Source organism: Apostichopus japonicus, chromosome 19, assembly GCF_037975245.1.
Source record: "Apostichopus japonicus isolate 1M-3 chromosome 19, ASM3797524v1, whole genome shotgun sequence".
Taxonomy (NCBI): domain Eukaryota; kingdom Metazoa; phylum Echinodermata; class Holothuroidea; order Aspidochirotida; family Stichopodidae; genus Apostichopus; species Apostichopus japonicus.
In genome coordinates this window covers 8,645,001-8,667,500 of record NC_092579.1, presented here as the reverse complement: position 1 = coordinate 8,667,500, position 22,500 = coordinate 8,645,001, and the positions used below count along the sequence as shown (strand labels likewise).

Here is a 22,500-nt window from a genome sequence, read left to right as displayed (position 1 = left end):
TTTCTAAGATCTTTAAGTTTGTTCAAGCTTAAATCTAAATATTTTACGGCAATTTGAAGATTCAATTCAGGAAAGGAAGATATTTCATTTTGACGTAAATAAAGACTCAGGAAATCTCCGCTTTCGATATGTTTCCAACAGTCTTCCTGTAACGATGCGTTCGAAAAGCTGGTCATATTCAGATTACTACATCGGATAGCACTCACATGGCACTGACAATATATTTCAGAATCCACATACGAAATGTTTAGTGAAACGGCTAATAACATGGGATAAAGGTAGATGAAAGCATTCCGCAATTTTTCCATTTTGAATCCAATATGCCAGATATCCGTATAGTCATTAATGAGCTGATTCGAATAATACTTTCATGATAACATAAAGGTTGCCTCGAATGTTATAACCTTTGCACTTCTTCTAGCACTTGTTATTGCAAAGACTGATTGTAATGACGAGGGAAATATACGCTTTTGATATGTTTCCAACAGTCATCACTTACCGTTGCATTCAAAAAGTCGGTCATATTCAGATTACTGCGTCAGATAACGATTTCATTAAATTGATAAGAGATTAAAGCCACAGATCAAAGATTCAAACAAATGACGAGCTCATTCTGCAATTCCTTCAGCGAGTCGTGTGGTACTGAGAATATAACATACGGTAATTATGTTATGATTACTGGCTGTTACGTTGTTCTTTGTTTACTTGGCAAAGCTCGTTTATCTGCATAACTTTCTTTCTCGAAAGTATCATCTGAAGAGCTGCTTTCATTTTCGTTTTAATTGTGAAAGTGCTTGAATGTCATAAAGAGTTCCATGATGTATAATAGGCCTATACTTTAAATATGCACTTCATTGCCTTCTGCAGGCTAACTTATAGCTAATCGAGTGGTATGGTTTGGTAAACTTTATTGTATCCAAAAGGGGGAACAAATGCTTGCAGGTAAAAATTGTAAGATAATACGAACAACAAGAACAACAAAACATAAAACTACTAAAACATCTGATGAAAGGAAAAGAATGTTCTTCACATAATTTCCAGAAAGAAAAGCCCCATTATTAACTAACTGCTCATCATTTCCCTTAGCCGAACAATCAAAGCAGCTAGCGAAAGCGTTTAAACTTTATATTTGCGAGAGCGAAAAATAAAATTGGTGACGGTGGCTAACGACATTTTAATGATGCATTTCATTGAGAAATTGATTCACGAATTCACAAAATATTTTGCAATCACACAATTTTCTAATGTCAAAATGTCGCTAGGTTCTACGGTTGCGTAAGTACCCATTATCATATACTTTACAAATTGTTTCTGTCACTGCGCACTGAAGTTACTAGTGCAATGTTTCACACGAACGGATAGAGTTGAGTCCCCCTCATCCCCCACCACCACCGTTTCTCTACTCACTTTTCTTTTTATAAGCTAAGTGTCTGCCACATTTGTAAAAAATCCAACCAGAATAATTGCCTATTGTCTTTAGTGAAAACTACCGGTAAATGAAATTAGACTATTTTTGGTATGAACCTTCAAGTTGTGAAGGGAGGCAAGGCGAAGGATACCGGGGAATCAATGGCACATGTTCCCCAATTCAAAGTGATGAACCATGGACATTTACCCATTTTTTATAGACTGAAATGTACTTTTGTTCATACGTGCGACTGGCCCTCCCCAACCCCAAGCTCAGTCAAGAATCCAGTTACGTCTGTCGTGCCTGCTAAAATGCAAGGAAGACTACACCCGATATATCAAGCAGTTGTTGCAGACCAAACCTTCCTAAGACTGTTCTTTAGGGTAATCGCTAACTCCATCTGTAAATACAATCGCACAGAATGGGAAGGATCAACACCTTAGGAGGACATCATACCCATGATAGGGTACAACTGTAAGTTTGAGACAGGACCACAGAAGGATTAAAGACAACTTGCCTAAGAAGATTTTGCAATTGCAGAGACAAAGCTCACCTTGTAAAGCTACTGATATTCGTTTTGGAACTAAGGAAACATTTCACGGAATAACAATCAGTACTACATCGTGATTTTTATTTATTTCTTTAATCATGTACATTTCTCATCGCCTTAGACAATATACATCGAATTCAATCATTTGCATAACAATTGAGCAGTATATTAAATTTTAAAAATACTCTTGCAATCTTATATATCTTATCTGAGTTTATTAAAGTTAAATCAACAACAGAGATCTGATTGGAAAAACCAATATATTTTGTAAACAGCAGGGAAATTATAGGTTAGAAAGTGATACAAAGTTAATAATAACACACCTTTAAGTATATGTAACGTACGGGGTCTTAACTTCAGGCTGACTCAAATCTTGTGAAATGCAAGATATCTATTTCCTATAGCTTAATACGATAACAGGGATAAACCAATGTTTAATATTTTCAACTTGATATTGTCACTCTGGAATTGATGTCTAGAATTTGTCAATACCCTGACGCCCCCGCGTGTAACCCCATTCTACACATCTCAGCATAGATGGCTACAGCTGAACAGAAATGTATATACTACATAATATATATTGATTTACGACGCTCTCTTAACTGTTATTTAGCCACAAACAACACAAACGATACCCAACTGTTTAAGTTAACACCTTACTAGAGACAATATAGACAATTCCCTAATTGTGCATTTAAATAAATTGTTTTGTAAACATATGTTTTATTTTAAATTACTGGTATACATTATAGCTTTCAAATTGACTATAAAGATATTTTATAAATTGAAGTCCGTCTAATTCAATTAATCACCATTTAGCTTAATCACATGGACAACTATGACGGAAAACTCTACACTGACTCAAACACAGACAGTTTATTGCAAGTCAAATTCAATTTCTTCAGCCACAAAACGCCTGATAAAAATCTGGGATGTTATTATAGCCAAGATCCAAACTTGATATTTTAGTCATCCCATGGAAGGAATCCTTTAGAACAACACCGGATATCTCATTGAAACTTAAATTCAAGGATTTTAAATGACCGAAACCATTTGTTTTAACGAGCGTTTGAAGTCTTTGAATGTTGTTGTAAGATAAGTCCAAATACTGCACTTCCGGTTCGAAATGAAACCCCGAAAATGAAGAAATTTTGTTATGCGACAAATTCAAGAAACACTTCTCATTTGTGTTATTATAAAGACACGTTTGGTTGATTAGTAAACTGTCATAATTGGTCAGATTTCTGTGGTCACAAGAAATGACGTTTTCAAAGCAATTACATTCGATGATCGAAGCTACGAATCAAATTAAATGCAGATCAGAAATTAAAGTAAAGATCACCATAATCCTCTGGAAACACAAGCCGGTAATTTTCATCATGCATTGCTTTTAACAAGTGACGGAAGATGTGGTTTCAAACGAAATTATATAGATAAATTCAACAAATTAACAGATAAAAACAGTTTATTGATAAAATAGGGGGAGAGTCGACAACACAAACTATTGTTCACTTTGTCTTCTAATATCCATAGCACTTGCATATCGTAAATAGAGCAACATATGTATTTGTAGATTTCCGCAAAGATATTTGGGAATTCAGCCTCCTACCAATTTCGCACCACTGATCCACGGTATAAAAATATACACGAATAATTGTTCGGGCAATGAACTTGAACAGAAATTTTATTCAGTTACAGTAGATGAAACTGAAGTGTTGAGGTTAGAGCTAAAGAAACTGTTTGTCATAAATCATCTTAAAATAAGTAAGAACTCGAGTGTGGACGATAGATCTTTCGAAAACGATTAATTTGTTGCTATTCAGTTGTTTCAAATCCTTTGTTAATAACAAAAAGATAAGAAATAATTTAATAAAAGAAAAGAGCGAACAATTGAGGCATATTTTATTCTGCTTGGATGATGTCAATAAAAAGCAAAAGTGTATATCTTCAACTATTGTGTGCAACAACTATTGGATCGAACTTTTCTTGGTTATTTATAATACAAGTATTTGTCAATTGAAGTGAAAAGAAAAGTACAATTTTCTGTGTTAACTCGATGTAATGTCCGTTAATTCCCACGGTTTAAAATTGAAATGAACAATCTCAGCCTATTATGTAAAGCGAAAGTAGACTATAACATTGTAAAAATACAAATATACAAGTATTGATATCAAATAATTAGCTCAATAAATAGGTTACTCAAGTTAGTCTCGGTCATTAATCAAGTTATCGTGTGACATTTTACTCCACATGAGCTATTTCTAAGGGTATCCCCCCTTACCCCACCACCGTTCTGTTGAATGCAGTCTTAAACGTTTTCAGTAATAATGAAAGTTGCGATATCACATTTGAGGTTAAAAGCAATTTATCACACTGGTAATGTTGGCCATGCTAATGTATAAAATATATTTTGATAAAGCAGAACATACAACCTAGCCGAAATGATTGCGCAATACAATATGAAACAAAGGTCAAGATAAAGTGGGTAGAAAGCGTACGATTTAAATGAGTGGTGCCAAACTTTAACTGTTAGAGGGAAATCATTTTCGGCAGAGGATTTCTCAGCAGATGAGACCCGGGAGACAAATTAGGTAGATATCAAACTTTTTACCGATATAACAAAACAAATTTGTATTGAATGAAATTATGGTGTAAGGTAGGAAATTTTAAACATTTCAAAAAGGGTGACCCCAATCCCTCCCCTCCCCTTCCGGGCCTCCTCACTGGATTTCTCTAGCCATAGATCTGAATGTTTTCAAAGGATAGTTATTGCAAGTAACCTTATAATGATCTTAACTTTATACAAGGCAAATCGAACTAAATATAAAACCGGATATTACTATTTTTTCTCCATTTTTGTGCCTGTTTTAATTTATAATAGCAAATATTTAGTGATGTTTGTGCTTGCTTTTCAAGTTTGAGATGATTAGCAACCGACTACCCTATCATGTTTTCAAAGGATAGTTATTGCAAGTAACCGTATAATGATCTTAAATTTATACAAGGCAAATCGAACTAAATATAAAACCGGATATTCTTATTTTTTTCTCCATTTTGTGCCGGTTTTAATTTATAATAGCCAATATTTAGTGATGTTTGTTCTTGCTTTTCAAGTTTGAGATGATTAACAACTGCCTACCCGGGTGATTAGCTAAACGTCACGAGAACTTGTCCGTACGGCAAGTAGTGACATTAATTTTATTAAATGTCATTCAATTGAGAATTTTAGCGGTTACTTTCATACTGTTAATTTAAAAGAAAAATATCAATATAACATAATATAACAACATATATAATATCACATAAACAGGTCAAATAACTTAGTTTTGAAATCACTTTCATGCAGTGTCTCTTTATTTTTCATGTGAAACTAGACTGCGATTTGGTCAGGGGCGGCGGATCTATAAGAATTTAAGCTTTGTAAATGCTACCAGGTCCCAGCAGGAACTTCGGCCATTTTATGTCCAACTTTATTCATTTTCTAAACTGAACGGATTTCAGTGTTTTCTTTATTGCTTAGCAAACCGACGGCGTTATTCAACAATTAAAACTAATGAAACCTGGAATTTGTTATTCCGAGACAAAAATAAGATATCTATAAAACAACAGGATCGACAATTATTTTTACATAACTAAGATATGGGACTTACATTATTCTTTAGTTCAGTTATCTGAACATAATTTGATCTATAACAAATTTCGGTTGAACAAAACGGTTGTTTTATCAGTCTTTGCCGCGCGTTAAAGTAAATTTCACCAGTCTGGCCGCTGTTTTATACAATTGAACACAAAATAATTAAAACTGAACATACCCGCTGACATTTGTTTTGCTCTTTCAAATATTCTTGGCTCGTATCCAAGAAACTATGTGCACAAAGTTGTAAACATGTCATACTCAGAACTAAAACAATGCACAGCGGTCAAACACAATGTTAGAAGTAACTTATGTGACGTTGATAAATATTTGATAAAACTATGTATGTAAATACAGTAGTAGCCTATCACACTTACTTAAACATTACTTCTGGGGCACCGTTGAGAATTAAAGTTATAGTACGTGGCAACCTCCTACTAAATCAATCAACAAATTGTGTATCCATTAAAAAGCTGCATGATATGCTGAGAATAGCATTGAATCTTTAACTACTTAATATTGTTTTTTATTTTTGTTAAGCAATGTAGAAATTTGATCAATTTACCAGTCATAATTTCAGAAATGCCTCGGTAGGTTTTGAATAAAAGATGATTCAACAATGTTTTATTGCAGTTTTGAAGCCCAATAATGTTGTCGATTTTAAATATGCCTCCCGTGTAAGTATATATATATATATATATATATATATATATATATATATATATATATATATATATATATATATATATATATATATATATATATATATATATATATATATATATATATATATATATATATATATATATATATATATATATATATATATATATATATATATATATATATATATGATATAATGAAACTCCACGTTTACTCCAAAAGAAAATATTATTAGAGAAAACCGGAGAAATAAGATATGACTCATAATTGATAAATAAGGAGTAAAGGTTTAGAAATAACCTGGAATTTTCGGTCCCCCTGGAACCTTCGTTAGCAATAGGCGAGGCGTCTTGGCGAGAGTAACGAAGAAATTCTTTCTTCGTTAAATACCTCTTATATAAAGTTAGAAAAAGTAACATGAAAGTAGCTCCAGAAACAGCGACAACACACCAAAACAGTTTGAATGTACCTATGATTGTGTTTTCTCCTTTACTACTTTGGCTAGTATTGTTACCACCAATTTCAAAGCTGTGTGAAGTAGCTGTTGCTGTTGTGGCATCTAATACAAGAGTACTCATCCAATTATCATTAATGTGAGTACTATAAGCTTGGTCGTTTGGTGAATTCTCTGAGCTCGTTGTCTTCCACTTACCATTACTGATTATGGTATTGTTTTCATTGCAGCTCATCTTACACTGAATCTCAGGAATACAGATAAAATTGCATGTTGTCGTAATCTGGTGCCGGATGGGGATTTCATCGCTGCAATCAAATTTGTTACCTCCAATATATACATTCGAGTTATGGGTGCAGTTCAGAAAAGGAACGCTGGTAAACAGATTGCAAGAGAGATAAATAAATTTGAGGAAGTTAGTCTCAATTGTTATAGTGTTCAGACAGTTTGCGTTCAGATTGATCTCCTTTAATAGCTGGGGTGCTTGCAGGCGTAATCTTGAAATAATGTTAAAACTCAAGTTTAAGTACTCCAAATTCAAAAGACTAGAGAATGGCTCAGAGGATAAAACAGAAATGTAATTATTACTCAGATCCAGGGTTACAAGTTTCACCATTCCCCGCAATGAATCTTCCGTTATGGACGTTATTTGGTTGAAACTAACATTAAGGGATTCCAGTCCTCCACAAAGTTCCTTTGAAGGATGCGGCAATGCAAGATTTATAATCTTGTTAAAACTAATATCAACAGTGGTTACGGTCGTAGCGAGATTAAGATCCAGAAAGGAAGAGAACTCATTATGACTTAGATTTAGCGTGAGGATAGATTTTCCAGTAATAATATCCCGGCAATTCTCGTCTAATAAATTATTTGAGATATTGTTCAAGTGTAAGTTATTACATGCAATGGAAGTCTCGTAACATTTACAGTAGGTTATCAGAACTCCTGAACAGAAAATTGTTAAGCAACTTAACAAAGAAACAAGAAAGCAATAGAAAGATAAGCGGAATATCCGAGATAGTTCCATCTTCATCGCTGTTTATGAATATGTCAACATTGCCTTGGGATTTGTCGAAAGAGTTAGACTCGCCTGAATAATGCTTCAGTCATGTCAACTAATTTTTGGCAATCACATACAGCAGTTATTTAATTGACTATGAACTGGATTATTCTATTTCATTATCACTTTCGACAGTATTATTGATGAGAGGTGATTTGCTTAACACTGCCTGTGGAATTAGAGTGCGATACCTTTGTTGTTATTCTATATAAAGATGAACTTATATATTACTGCCATTTTTTTTTACTTTAACAATGCTTTGTATATATCATATGTCTTTGTTCATTTAACATTGATCAATAGCAATTAAGAGAAGAATGAGTGAATAATAGGCAAACCAAAAGTAAAATCAGTAATGAAACAGCAAGGAAAAACTTGCTAGATTACCATACTTTATATGTAACATTATCAACTACTTCACTGAATTTACTAGAAGTGCAATGTTTCACACGAACGGATAGAGTTGAATCCCCCTCATCCCCCACCACCACCACCACCATTTCTCCTCAGCTGCAATGTATACTTTATGGTTATTCTACTCATTTCGCTTTTTCTAAACTAAGTGTCTGCCACATTTGTGAATATTCTAACCAGAGTAATTGCCTATTGTCTTTAGCGAAAACTACCCGTAAATGAAAACTACCCGTAAATGAAAAGTAGACTATTTTTGGTATGTAACCTTCAATCGTTCAAGCGGTGAAGAGAGGCTAGGCGATGAATACCGGGGAATCAATGGCACATGTTCCCCAATTCAAAGTGGTGATCTATGGACATTTGCCCATTTTTCATAGACTGAAATGTCCTATTGTTCATACGTGCGACTGCCCCCTCCCCCAACTCCAAGCTCAGTCAAGAATCCATTTCGTCTGTCGTGCCTGCTAAAATGCAAGGAAGACTACGCCAGATATATCAAACAGTTGTTGCAGACCAAACCTTCTTAAGACCTTATCAAAACTATCCGAATCTAATAGCTGTATGTTCTTTAGGGTAATCGCTAATTCCATCTGTAAATACAATCGTACAGAATGGGGAGGCAATGAAAAGAACAACACATTAGCATGACATTATACCCATGATAGGGTTCAACTGTAAGTTTGAGACAGGGCTACAGAAGGATTGAAGACAACTAGCCTAGGAAGATTCTGCAATTGCAGAGACTAAGCTCATCTTGTAATATTCGTTTTGAGACTAAGGAAAAATTTCACGGAATAACAATCAGTGCTATGATTTTTTCATGATTTTTCAAGACTATATAGACAATTCCCTAATTGTGCATTTTAAATCAATTGTTTTGTAAACTTATGTTTTATTTTAAGTTACTGAGATACATTATAGCTTTCAAATTGACTATAAAGATATTTTAGAAATTGAAGTCCGTCTAATTAAAAAAAAAAAAAAAAAATCACCATTTAGCTTAATCACATGGACAACTATGACGGAAAACTTTACCCCTTGCTATTATTATACCCTGTCCCCAGAAAGGCAATGCATGGATTTGTATGAACTTGATACAAGTTCAACCGCCTGCCATCGTGTTCTCTACTTTGGAAAACTCTTGCATTTATCGTTCTGGTTTCGTGCGAGTTATTATTGCTTTCTTTTCAGTGTTTAGTATTCTCTATTCTCAGACAGATTGGACCCGAGAATGCCGCATACAGAATAAACGACCGTGTCCTATTACAACTTACCAGTTTCATTCTTTGCACAAGTGAAGGTATTCTGTCTAGTACAAATTCTACCGCATGAAGAAACCCTCCCTTGGCTTCTTTGAAATATCAGTTGAAAATTACAATCAAAATAGTTTCCACTAATGAAAATATCTCCGTGTACCGATTGATTCTCAACGGGATACATTTCCAATCTGTTACAAGTAAGATCTAAAGTTTGTAACTGTTGGAAGTTTGTTTTGATGTCCATTAGACAGTTGTAACTTAAATTTAAATTTCTCAAAACGGTAGGAAGATCTGCCTCAAATACAGACAGTTTATTGTGGGTCAAATTCAATTTTTCCAGCCACAAAACTCCTGATAAAAATCTGGGATGTAGTGAAGTGATGTTATTATAGCTAAGATCTAAACTTGATAATTTAGTCATCCCATGGAAAGAATCTTCTGGAACAACACCGGATATCACATTGAAACTTAAATTCAACGATTTTAAATGACCGAAACCATTTGTTTTAACGAGCGTTTGAAGTCTTTGAATGTTGTTGTAAGATAAGTCCAAATATTGCACTTCCAGTTCGAGATGAAACCCCGAAAATGAAGAAATTTTGTTATGCGACAAATTCAAGAAACACTTCTCACCTGTGTTATTATAATGGGACTTTTGGTTAATTAGTAAACTGTCATAATTGGTCAGATTTCTGTGATCGCAAGAAATGACGTTTTCAAAGCAATTACATTCGATGGTAAAAGATGTGAGACCAGAAATTAAAGTAAAGATCACCATAATCCTCTGGAAACACAAGCCGGTAATTTTCATGTTGCATTGCTTTTAGAAAAGTGACGAAAGATGTGATTTCAAACGAAACTATATTGATAGATTCAACAAATTAACAGATAAAAGCAGTTTAATGACAAAAGGGGGGAGAGTCAACAACACAAATTCTTGTTCACTTTGTCTTCTAATATCCATAGCACTTGCATATCGTACATAGAACAACATATGTAGTTGTAGATTTCCGCAAAGATATTTGGGAATTCAGTCTCCTCCCAAGTTTCGCACAACTGATCCACGCTATAAAAAATATACACACATGATTGTTCGGGCAATGAACGTGAACAGAAATTTTGTTCAGTTAAAGTATATAGATGAAACAGTATTGTTGAGGTTAATGCTAAAGAAACTGTTTGTTATAAAGCATCGTAAAATAAGTAAGAACTCGAGTGTGGACGATAGATCTTTCGAAACGATTAATTTGTTGCTATTCAGTTGTTTCAAATCCTTTGTTAATAACAAAAAGATAAGAAAGAAATTTAATAAAAGAAAAGAAAGAGCGAATAGTTGAGGCATATTTTATTCAGCTTGATGATGTCAATTAAAAGCAAAAGTATATATCATCAACTATCGTGTGCAACAACTATTGGCTCGAACTTTCCTTTGTTATTTATAATTCATGAAGTGAAAAGAAAAGTACTATCTTCTGTTAACTTGATTTAGTGTCCGTTCATTCCCACGGTTTAACATTGAGATGAACAATATCAGCATATTATGTAAAGCGAAAGTAGATTATAACATTGTAAATATAGAAATATACAAGTATTGATATCAAATAAGTAGCTCAATTTATAAGTTACTCATTAATCTCGGTCATTAATCAAGTTATCGTGTGACATTTACTCCACATGAGCTATTTCTAAGATTCTGTATTTTATCAATACTTGTATATTGATTATTGAATTGGAATGACACCCCCCCCCCATTACCCCACCACCGTTCTGTTGAATGAAGTCTTAAACGTTTTCAGTAATAATGAAAGTTGCGATAGCACATTCGAGGTTGTAAGCAATTTATCATACTGGTAATGTTGACCATGCTTATGTATAAAACATATTTTGATAAAGCAGAACATACAACCTAGCCGAAATGATTGTGCAATACAATATGAAACAAAAGTAACGATAAAGTGGGTAGAAAGGGTACGATTAAAATGAGTGGTGTCAAACGTTAACTGTTAGAGGGAAATCATTTTCGGCAGAGGATTTCTCAGCAGATTGGGCCCGGGAGACAAATTAGGTAGATATCAAACTTTTTACCGATATAACAAAACAAATTTGTATTGAATGAAATTATGGTGTAAGGTATAGGAAATTTTAAACATTTCAGAAAGGGTGACCCCAATCCCTCTCCCTCCCCTTCCGGGCCTCCTCATTGGATTGCTCTAGCCATAGATCTAACATGTTTTCAAAGGATAGTTATTGCAAGTAACCTTCTAATGATCTTAACTTTATACAAGGCAAATCGAACTAAATATAAAACCGGATATTCCTATTTTTTCTCCATTTTTGTGCCTGTTTTAATTTATAATAGCCAATATTTAGTGATGTTTGTGCTTGCTTTTCAAGTTTGAGATGATTAACAACTGCCTACCCGGGTGATTAGCTAAACGTCACGAGAACTTGTCCGTACGGCAAGTAGTGATATTATTTTTATTAAATGTCATTCAATTGAGAATTTTGAAATTCTGTACAAATATCTTCTAAGTTAATTTAAAAGAAAAATATCAATATAACATAATATAACAACATATATAATATCACATAAACATGTCAAATAACTTAGTTTTGAAATCACTTTCATGCAGTGTCTCTTTATTTTTCATGTGAAACTAGACTGCAATTTGGTCAGGGGCGGCGGATCTATAAGAATTTAAGCTTTGTAAATGCTACCAGGTCCCAGCAGGAACTTCGGCCATTTTATGTCCAACTTTATTCATTTTCTAAACTGAACGGATTTCAGTGTTTTCTTTATTGCTTAACAAACCGACGGCGTTATTCAACAATTAAAACTAATGAAACCTGGAATTTGTTATTCCGAGACAAAAATAAGATATCTATAAATCTACAAGATCGACGTTTTTTTTTTTTTACATTACTAAGATATGGGACTTACATTATTCTTTAGTTCAGTTATCTGAACATAATTTAATCTATAACGAATTTCGGTTAAACAACGGTTGTTTTATCAGTCTTTGTCGCCCATTAAAGTAAATTTCACCAGTCTGGCCGCTGTTTTATACAAGTGAACACAAAATAATTAAAACTGAACATACCCGTTAACATTTGCTTTGCTCTTCCAAATATTCTTGGCTCGTATCCAAGAAACTATGTGCTTAAACTTGTAAACATGGCATATTCAGAACTAAAACAATGCACGGTGGACAAACACAATGTAAGAAGTAACTTATGTGACGTTGATAAATATTTGATAAAACGATGTATATAAATACAGTAGTAGCCTATCACACTAACTTAAACATTACTTCTGGGGCACGGTTGAGAATTAAAATTATAGCACGTGGCAACCCCCTACTAAATCAATCAACAAATTGTGTATCTTTTAAAAAGCTGCATGCTATGCTGAAAATAGCATTGAATCTTTAATTAGTTACAATTGTTTTTTATTTTTGTTAAGCAATGAAGAAATTTGATTAATTTACCAGTCATAATTTCAGAAATGCCTCGGTAGGTTTTGAAAAATAGATGATTCAACAATGATTTATTGCAGTTTTGAAGCCAAATAATGTTGTCCCTTTTAAATATGCATCCTGTGTAAATATATATATATATATATATATATATATATATATATATATAAATAAATATATATATATATATATAAATATATATATATATATATATAGATATAGATATATATATTTATATATATATAATTACATCTATCTATTTATATATATATATATATATATATATATCTTGATTTGTTTATATATATATATATATATATATATATATATATGTATGTATATATATGTATATATATATATATATATATATATATATATATATATAATCTTGATTTGTTTAGTACCACTGATATACTGTAGCAAAGAGGATGGCTACAAGGATTGCTACAATTATCCACGAAATACCCAAGATATACCACACCAACGTAACGTCGTAAACTGGCATCTGATCTGTAGGTATTGTGGAAGCATCTCTTGTCATGTATGTGGTTGTCACAGAGTCTAGTAAATACGTTGTCAGGACTGTACTAGTACCAATCAATGTTGTTGTACCTTCGTTTGTACATTCAATATCAGGATCACATGTGTAGTCGCATTGAGTTTGCTTCGGACTGGAGGAATGATATTCGTTGCTACAATCAAACGGATTACCTCCTAAGTAAACTTTTGTTTTCTTAATGCAGTTTAAGAAAGAAATATTGTTCAAGTTGTTACAGGTAAGATCCAAAGCTTGTAAGCTGATATTGCCATTTGCTATATCTTGTAGGAAGTTTCCGCTCAGATTTAGAAGTCGCAATAAAGGAGGTGTTGTCGCTTCAAATATTGATATATGATTATAACTCAAGTTTAAGGACTCTAACTTAATAAGATTGGAGAAAGCCTCTCTCGATATGTTAGAAATATTGTTATTAGAAAGATCCAGGTCGGTTAGTTTCGTCATTCCAAGAAATGCGCCATCTTGTATTTCAGTAATTTCATTGAAGCTTAAGTTAAGGTATTGTAATTCTCGATTCTCTTCCACTAAATGATTTTGAAGATCTTTAATTTTGTTTAAGCTTACATCTAAAAGCTTTACGGCAATTTGAAGATTCAAATCAGGAAAGGAAGATATTTCATTTTGACGTATATAAAGACTCAGAAAATCTCCGTTTTCGATATGTTTCCAACAGTCTACCTGTAACGATGCGTTCGAAAAGCTGGTCATATTCAGATTACTGCATTCGATAACACTCACATGACACTGACAATAGAATTCAGAATCCACATACGAAATGTTTAGTGAAACAGCTAAAAACAAGGGATAAAGGTAAATTAAAGCATTCCACAATTTTTCCATTTTGAATCCAAGATGCCAGATATCCGTATAGTCATTAATAAGCTGATTCGAATAATATTGTCATGATAACATGATGGTTGCCCATAATGTTATAAGCGTTTCACTTCTTCTTGCTCTTGTTATGGCAAAGACTGATTGTAAAGACTAGGGAAATCTCCGCTTTCGATATGTTTCCTTTAACGATGAGTTCAAATTCGGTCATATTCTGATTACTGCATCAGATAACAATTACATTAAATTGATAAGAGATTAAGCCACAGACCAAACATTCAAACAAATGACGAGCTCATTCTGCAATTCCTTCAGCGAGTCGTGTCGTACTTAGAGTATAACATACGGTTATTATGTTATGAAAACTGGCTATTACGTTGTTGTTTGTTCCCTTGGCAAAGCTCGATTATTTGAAAGTATCGTTTAAAGAGATGATTTCATTTTCGTTTTAATTTTGCAAGTACTTGTCATAAAGGGTCTCATGATGTACAATAGACCTATACACACTTTATAGCCTTCTGCAGGCTAATATATAGCTTATCGAGTGGTATGATTTGGTAAACGTTTTTGTATCCAACAAGGGAAAATACATGATTGCAGGAAAAAAATGTAAGACAATGCAAACAATAAGAACAACAAAGCATAAAACTACTAAAACATCTAACAAAGGAAAAGCATGTTCTTCAATACATTTTCCAGAAAGAAAAGCCAATATGAACTGATCATCATTCCTTTAGCCGAACAATCAAATCAGTTGACGAAACCTTTTAAACTCTTTATATGCGTGTCGCACTTACACATTACTGAAGCGAAAAAATATAAATCGGTTATTGTGGAGTACGAAATACTAATGATGCATTTGATTGAGTTATTGATCACCAATTCACAAAATAATTTGCAATCACACAATTGTCTAATGTCAAAATGTCGGTCAGGGTTCTACAGTTGCGTATGTACCCATAATCATATACTTTACAAAATGTTTATGTCACTGCGAAGCCCTGCAGATAGGCCCTACGCTTTACTAACGAAATTCACACGAAGCCTACTGTAACTTATGTATGTAGAATGTAGTAATTTTCCACATCACTGAATTCAAATGTAATTGGAACCACGTCAGATCCAACTCCAGATAGTACGTGTTCGAGTTAAAGATTGCTTTGGTCTCAATACCACAACCCTGGAAGCTCCAACAGAATGTTTCATAATATCATTTTCGTTTACAGTGGTTGCCATGATGCGTGTGTTTACTCTACCGATGTTGTTTTCGTTAAATGACAATTTCCCTAAACCTGTAACGGATGGTTGTGATTCGTGAGCATCCTGGAACCTTTGCATTGCGATTAATTCAGGACTGGTCCTTGGACATCTGTGACTCATAGCAGGAAGTCCATACACTTCGTCTTGGCGAGAGTAACGAAGAAATTCTTTCTTCGTTAAATACCACATATATAAAGATAGAATAAGTAATATGAAAGTAGCTCCAGAAACAGCGACAACACACCAAAACGATGTACTTAGAAATGTGTTTTTTCCTTTACTACTTTGGCTAGTATTGTGTGAAGTAGCTGTTGTTCTTGTGGCATCTAATACAAGAGTACTCATCCAATTATCATTAATGTGAGTACTATAAGCTTGGTCGTTTGGTGAATTCTCTGAGCTCGTTGTCTTCCACTTACCATTACTAATTATGGTTTTGTTTTCATTGCAGCTAATCTTACACTGAATCTCAGGAATACAGATATAATTGCATGTTGTCGTATTCTGGTGCCGGATGGGGAATTCATCGCTGCAATCAAATTGGTTACCTCCAATATATACATTCGACTTATGGGTGCAGTTCAGAATAGGAACGCTGGTAAACAGATTGCAAGAGAGATAAATAAATTTGAGGAAGTTAGTCTCAATTGTTATAGTGTTCAGACAGTTCGCGTTCAGATTGATCTCCTTTAATAGCTGGGGTGCTTGCAGGCTTAATCTTGAAATAATGTTAAAACTCAAGTTTAAGTACTCCAATTTCAAAAGACTAGAGAATGGCTCAGAGGATAAAACATAAATGTAATTATTACTCAGATCCAGGGTTGCAAGTTTCACCATTCCTCGAAATGAATCTTCCGTTATGGACGTTATTTGGTTGAAACTGAAATTAAGGGATTCCAGTCCTTCACAAAGTTCCTTTGAAGGATGCGGCAATGCAAGATTGATAATCTTGTTAAAACTAATATCAACAGTGGTAACGGTCGTACCCAGATTAAGATCCAGAAAGGAAGAGAACTCATTATGACTTAGATTTAGCGTGAGGATAGATTCTCCAGTAATATTATCACAGCAATTCTCGTCTAATGAATTACTTGAGAAATTGTTCAAGTGTAAGTTATTACATGCAATGGAAGTCCCGTTACATTTACAGTAGGTTATCAGAACTCCTGAACAGAAAATTGTTAAGCAACTTAACAAAGAAACAAGGAAGCAATAGAAAGATAAGCGAAATATCCGAGAGAGTTCCATCTTCATCGCTGTTTATCAATATGTCAACAGTGGGATTTGTCGAAAGAGTTAGACTCGCCTGAATAATGCTTCAGTCAGGTCAACTAATATTTGGCAATCACATAAAGCAGTTATTTAATTGACTATGAACTGGATTATTCTATTTCATTATCACTTTCGACAGTATTATTCATGAGAGGTGATTTGCTTAACTGCCTGGGAAATTAGAGTGCGATACCTTTGTTGTTATTCTATATAAAGATGAAGTTATAAATAACTGCAATTTTATATCTCTAAATCTATTCATGAGAGATTGTTGATCTCAATTGTACTCTATGTACTTCAGTAGACTTTCAAAAGTTGTGATCGTCATAAATCATATTCGATGTAGTATATCGACTTCTAAATGCCTTTGAAAAGCACTGTAGAAACAGAAAACAATATATGATGAAACAATGAGCAATCTCTGAGTCGCTGTGTACAATTGTAGTGAAAATAAAAAATCATGAAAAGAAGTAACTCGGTAATATTGTTGTCAATAAAACCTTTTCAAATGCATTCAATTGATTGCAATATGAAGTATTTGACAATGATGACACATAATACCCTGTTGTGACACATTCATGTTTTTGTTCTAAACTTGCTGACATGCTTAAGAAATCACCTCAGCGATCAACGTTAAGGATTTGGCAACTTGCCATGGAATTTAAATTGTAACGAGAGAGAGAGAGCAAGGGAGCTTGGACCCTGGGAATATTTATCACTCTCAGTATCATCAGACTGAGTGAATATCTCCGTTAAATCGATATGATCATGATTTTCACGAAGTAAGCTTAGATCGCTGGTGGTCGCATATTTGTAGTCACCGCAAGTTGGTTTTTAAAGCCATCAACGCGGCTCGTGGAACCATTTCGCAAAGAAAAACATGCAATATGCATATTCCGGGGATATTTTATTGATATGGCCGACATGTGATGTGATATTGTAAACATAACAGATGGACCATGGTGTGATCGTGATAAGTGACATGATTAGAAGGCGTGTGTCCAGAGATGTGATTCTACAACGCTATATTTGCATGACAAGTACTCTAAACTATAACAATTAGTTCGCGGAATGACAGTGACAGCCACAGTGGCATATCGTATTTGTCATCCTTTTTAGCGCAAGTTATCTCAAAATATTTAGCCTGCACTTGGCCAGCATCATATTCATGCTTTTTGTTTCTGACAGATAAATTACATCAAAATCCTTACCAAAAAGTTCATCCTAAATAAGATTTCATTATCATCCCTATATACCATGCAGGGCTGTGGTAGATAACCTCTCTGTAATACATCCGTGCTTATACAACCCACGTTGAGTATACATATGCTGAATATAGCTAACGCTTCAGCTTCCCCTGTGAAAATATCTTACAGAGGGCTCAAACTAACCGACGACACTGGCGGCAAAATGGCGGCCTGCCGTTTTAATGAAAACCAATGCAATTTCTAACTTGTCCTGACCCAAATTGCTTGGGATCTATCGGTCACTGAATTCGAGCACTGTTTTGCATCCAGTAAGATTAAACTATAGTTTAATTTGATTGAAAGAAGCGGTAAATTGCCGGCAGTTTTTAGAAAAATTTGGATACAAGTTATAACAAAGTCGTTTGCTGAACAACAGAAAACGATATTGGAAGCCATCTTTTTGTCAGTATTTTCCGCCAATGCATTGGTTCTTTACCACACCTTTTGCTCGTATAAATATACGGTAAAATGCTTGGGAAGAGTCAATCAATGATGTTAGCCGTCCACGTGATTGGTTATTTAAATACTTAATGACAGGCGGGAAGAAGTTGGGCGAGATGGAGGGGCGGGGGGGGGGGTGGGGGCGGGTGGATATAGAAATTATACGGGAAAAACGTTTTCTTATTCTATTACTCGCCATATCAACTAAATGCATTCATCAAGAATATTTCATACATCGATTCGTACTTTTAACGTTACACTCATTATAACTGACTTAATTTGGTGGGGAAAAAAAACACGTTATGTTTTTTATTTTAATAATGAAACTAAAATGGATATACTTTAACAATGCTTTGTATATATCATATGTCTTTGTTCATTTAACATTGATCAATAGCAATTAAGAGAAGAATGAGTGAATAATAGGCAAACCAAAAGTAAAATCAGTAATGAAACAGCAAGGAAAAACTTGCTAGATTACCATACTTTATATGTAACATTTATCAACTACTTCACTGAATTTACTAGAAGTGCAATGTTTCACACGAACGGATAGAGTTGAATCCCCCTCATCCCCCACCACCACCATTTCTCCTCAGCTGCGATGTATACTTTATGGTTATTCTACTCATTTCGCTTTTTCTAAACTAAGTGTCTGCCACATTTGTGAAAAATCTAACCAGAGTAATTGCCTATTGTCTTTAGTGAAAACTACCCTTAAATGAAAACTACCCGTAAATGAAAAGTAGACTATTTTTGGTATGTAACCTTCAATCGTTCAAGCGGTGAAGAGAGGCTAGGCGATGAATACCGGGGAATCAATGGCACATGTTCCCCAATTCAAAGTGGTGATCTATGGACATTTGCCCATTTTTCATAGACTGAAATGTCCTATTGTTCATACGTGCGACTGCCCCCTCCCCCAACTCCAAGCTCAGTCAAGAATCCATTTCGACTGTCGTGCCTGCTAAAATGCAAGAAAGACTACGCCAGATATATCAAACAGTTGTTGCAGACCAAACCTTCTTAAGACCTTATCAAAACTATCCGAATCTAATAGCTGTATGTTCGTTAGGGTAATCGCTAATTCCATCTGTAAATACAATCGTACAGAATGGGGAGGCAATGAAAAGAACAACACATTAGCATGACATTATACCCATGATAGGGTTCAACTGTAAGTTTGAGACAGGGCTACAGAAGGATTGAAGACAACTAGCCTAGGAAGATTCTGCAATTGCAGAGACTAAGCTCATCTTGTAATATTCGTTTTGAGACTAAGGAAAAATTTCACGGAATAACAATCAGTGCTATGATTTTTTCATGATTTTTCATGACTATATAGACAATTCCCGAATTGTGCATTTTAAATCAATTGTTTTGTAAACTTATGTTTTATTTTAAGTTACTGAGATACATTATAGCTTTCAAATTGACTATAAAGATATTTTAGAAATTGAAGTCCGTCTAATTAAAAAAAAAAAAAATCACCATTTAGCTTAATCACATGCACAACTATGACGGAAAACTCTATCCCTTGCTATTATTATACCCTGTCCCCAGAAAGGCAATGCATGGATTTGTATGAACTTGATACAAGTTCAACCACCCGCCATCGTGTTCTCTACTTTGAAAAGCTCTTGCATTTATCGTTCTGGTTTCGTGCGAGTTATTATTACTTTCTTGTCAGTGTTTGGTATTCTCTATTCTCAGACAGATTGGACCCAAGAATGCCGCATACAGAATAAACGACTGTGTCCTATTACAACTTACCATTTCCATTCTTTGCACAAGTGAAGGTATTCTGTCTAGTACAAATTCTACCGCATGAAGAAACCCTCAATTGTCTTCTTTGAGATATCATTTGAAAATTACAATCAAAGTAGTTTCCACTAATGAAAATATCTCCTTGTACCGTTTGATTCTCAACGGGATAAACTTCCAATCTGTTACAGGTAAGATCTAAAGTTTGTAACTGTTGGAAGTTTGTTTTGATGTCCATTAGACAGTTGTAACTTAAATTTACAAATCTCAAAACGGTAGGAAGATCTGCCTCAAATACAGACAGTTTATTGTGGGTCAAATTCAATTTTTCCAGCCACAAAACTCCTGATAAAAATCTGGGATGTAGTGAAGTGATGTTATTAAAGCTAAGATCTAAACTTGATAATTTAGTCATCCCATGGAAAGAATCTTCTGGAACAACACCGGATATCACATTGAAACTTAAATTCAACGATTTTAAATGACCGAAACCATTTGTTTTAACGAGCGTTTGAAGTCGTTGAATGTTGTTGTAAGATAAGTCCAAATATTGCACTTCCAGTTCGAGGTGAAACCCCGAAAATGAAGAAATTTTGTTATGCGACAAATTCAAGAAACACTTCTCACTTGTGTTATTGTAAAGACACCTTTGGTTGATTAGTAAAATGTCATAATTGGTCAGATTTCTGTGATCGCAAGAAATGACGTTTTCAAAGCAATTACATTCGATGGTCGAAGCTACGAGACCAGAAATTAAAGTAAAGATCACCACAATCCTCTGGAAACACAAGCCGGTTATTTTCATCCTGCATTGCTTTTAAAAAGTGACGAAAGATGTGATTTCAAAAGAAACTATATAGATAGATTCAACAAATTAACAGATAAAAGCAGTTTATTGACAAAATTGGGAAGAGTCAACAACACAAATTCTTGTTCACTTTGTCTTCTAATATCCATAGCAATTGCATATCGTACATAGAACAACATATGAAGTTGTAGATTTCCGAAAAGATATTTGGGAATTCAGTCTCCTACCAAGTTTCGCACAATTGATCCACGCTATAAAAAATATACACACATGATTGTTCGGGCAATGAACGTGAACAGAAATTTTGTTCAGTTAAAGTATATAGATGAAACAGTGTTGTTGAGGTTGGAGCTAAAGAAACTGTTTGTCATAAATCATCTTAAAATAAGTAAGAACTCGAGTGTGGACGATAGATCATTTGAAAACGATTAATTTGTTGCTATTCAGTTGTTTCAAATCCTTTGTTAATAACAAAAAGATAGGAAAAAAATTTAATAAAAGAAAAGAAAGAGCGAACAATTGAGGCATATTTGATTCGGCTGAATGATGTCAATTAAAAGCAAAAGTATATATCATCAACTATCGTGTGCTACAACTATTGGCTCGAACTTTCCTTTGTTATTTATAATTCATGAAGTGAAAAGAAAAGTACTATCTTCTGTTAATTTGATTTAGTGTCCGTTCATTCCCACGGTTTAACATTGAGATGAACAATATCAGCCTATTATGTAAAGCGAAAGTAGACTATAACATTGTAAATATAGAAATATACAAGTATTGATATCAAATAAGTAGCTCAATTTATAAGTTACTCATTAGTCTCGGTCATTAATCAAGTTATCGTGTGACATTTACTCCATATGAGCTATTTCTAAGATTCTGCATTTTATCAAGACTTGAATATTGATTATTGAATTGGAATGACACCCCCCCCCCATTACCCCACCAGCGTTCTGCTGAATGAGGTCTTAAACGTTTTCAGTAATAATGAAAGTTGCGATAGCACATTCGAGGTTATAAGCAATTTATCATACTGGTAATGTTGACCATGCTTATGTATAAAACATATTTTGATAAAGCAGAACATACAACCTAGCCGAAATGATTGTGCAATACAATATGAAACAAAGGTAACGATAAAGTGGGTAGAAAGAGTACGATTAAAATGAGTGGTGCCAAACTTTAACTGTTAGAGGGAAATCATTTTCGGCAGAGGATTTCTCAGCAGATTGGGCCCGGGAGACAAATTAGGTAGATATCAAACTTTTTACCGATATAACAAAACATATTTGTATTGAATGAAATTATGATGTAAGGTAGGAAATTTTAAACATTTCAGAAAGGGTGACCCTAATCCCCCCCCCCCTTCCCCTTCCGGGCCTCCTCATTGGATTGCTCTAGCT

General features: G+C 34.1%; 3 protein-coding genes across 4 annotated transcripts in view; all 3 read right to left on the bottom strand.

Annotated features, from left to right (window-relative positions):
• LOC139959956 (uncharacterized) overlaps window positions 1-784 on the bottom strand; it is a 1,514-nt gene extending 730 nt beyond the window's left edge. Inside the window, exon 1 of the mRNA XM_071957907.1 lies at window positions 1-784. This exon is cut by the window's left edge and continues 730 nt beyond it. Within this exon, the coding sequence (XP_071814008.1) occupies window positions 1-308 (308 nt within the window). The 5' untranslated portion in view covers window positions 309-784.
• Window positions 1-21,480, bottom strand: part of LOC139959955 (uncharacterized) — a 41,542-nt gene extending 20,062 nt beyond the window's left edge. Inside the window, exon 1 of one of the 2 annotated variants that reach the window (XR_011790266.1) lies at window positions 9,458-13,025. Coding sequence is in view for 1 of the 2 variants with exons in the window: in XM_071957906.1 (XP_071814007.1) it covers window positions 20,299-21,094 (796 nt within the window). In the remaining variant the exon portion in view is untranslated. Of the gene's footprint in view, window positions 1-9,457; window positions 13,026-20,298 lie in introns of those variants that run through there. The other variant, XM_071957906.1, reaches the window with a different exon arrangement.
• Window positions 1-22,500, bottom strand: part of LOC139959952 (sushi domain-containing protein 2-like) — a 111,708-nt gene that overhangs the window by 56,576 nt on the left and 32,632 nt on the right. The window lies entirely within an intron of this gene.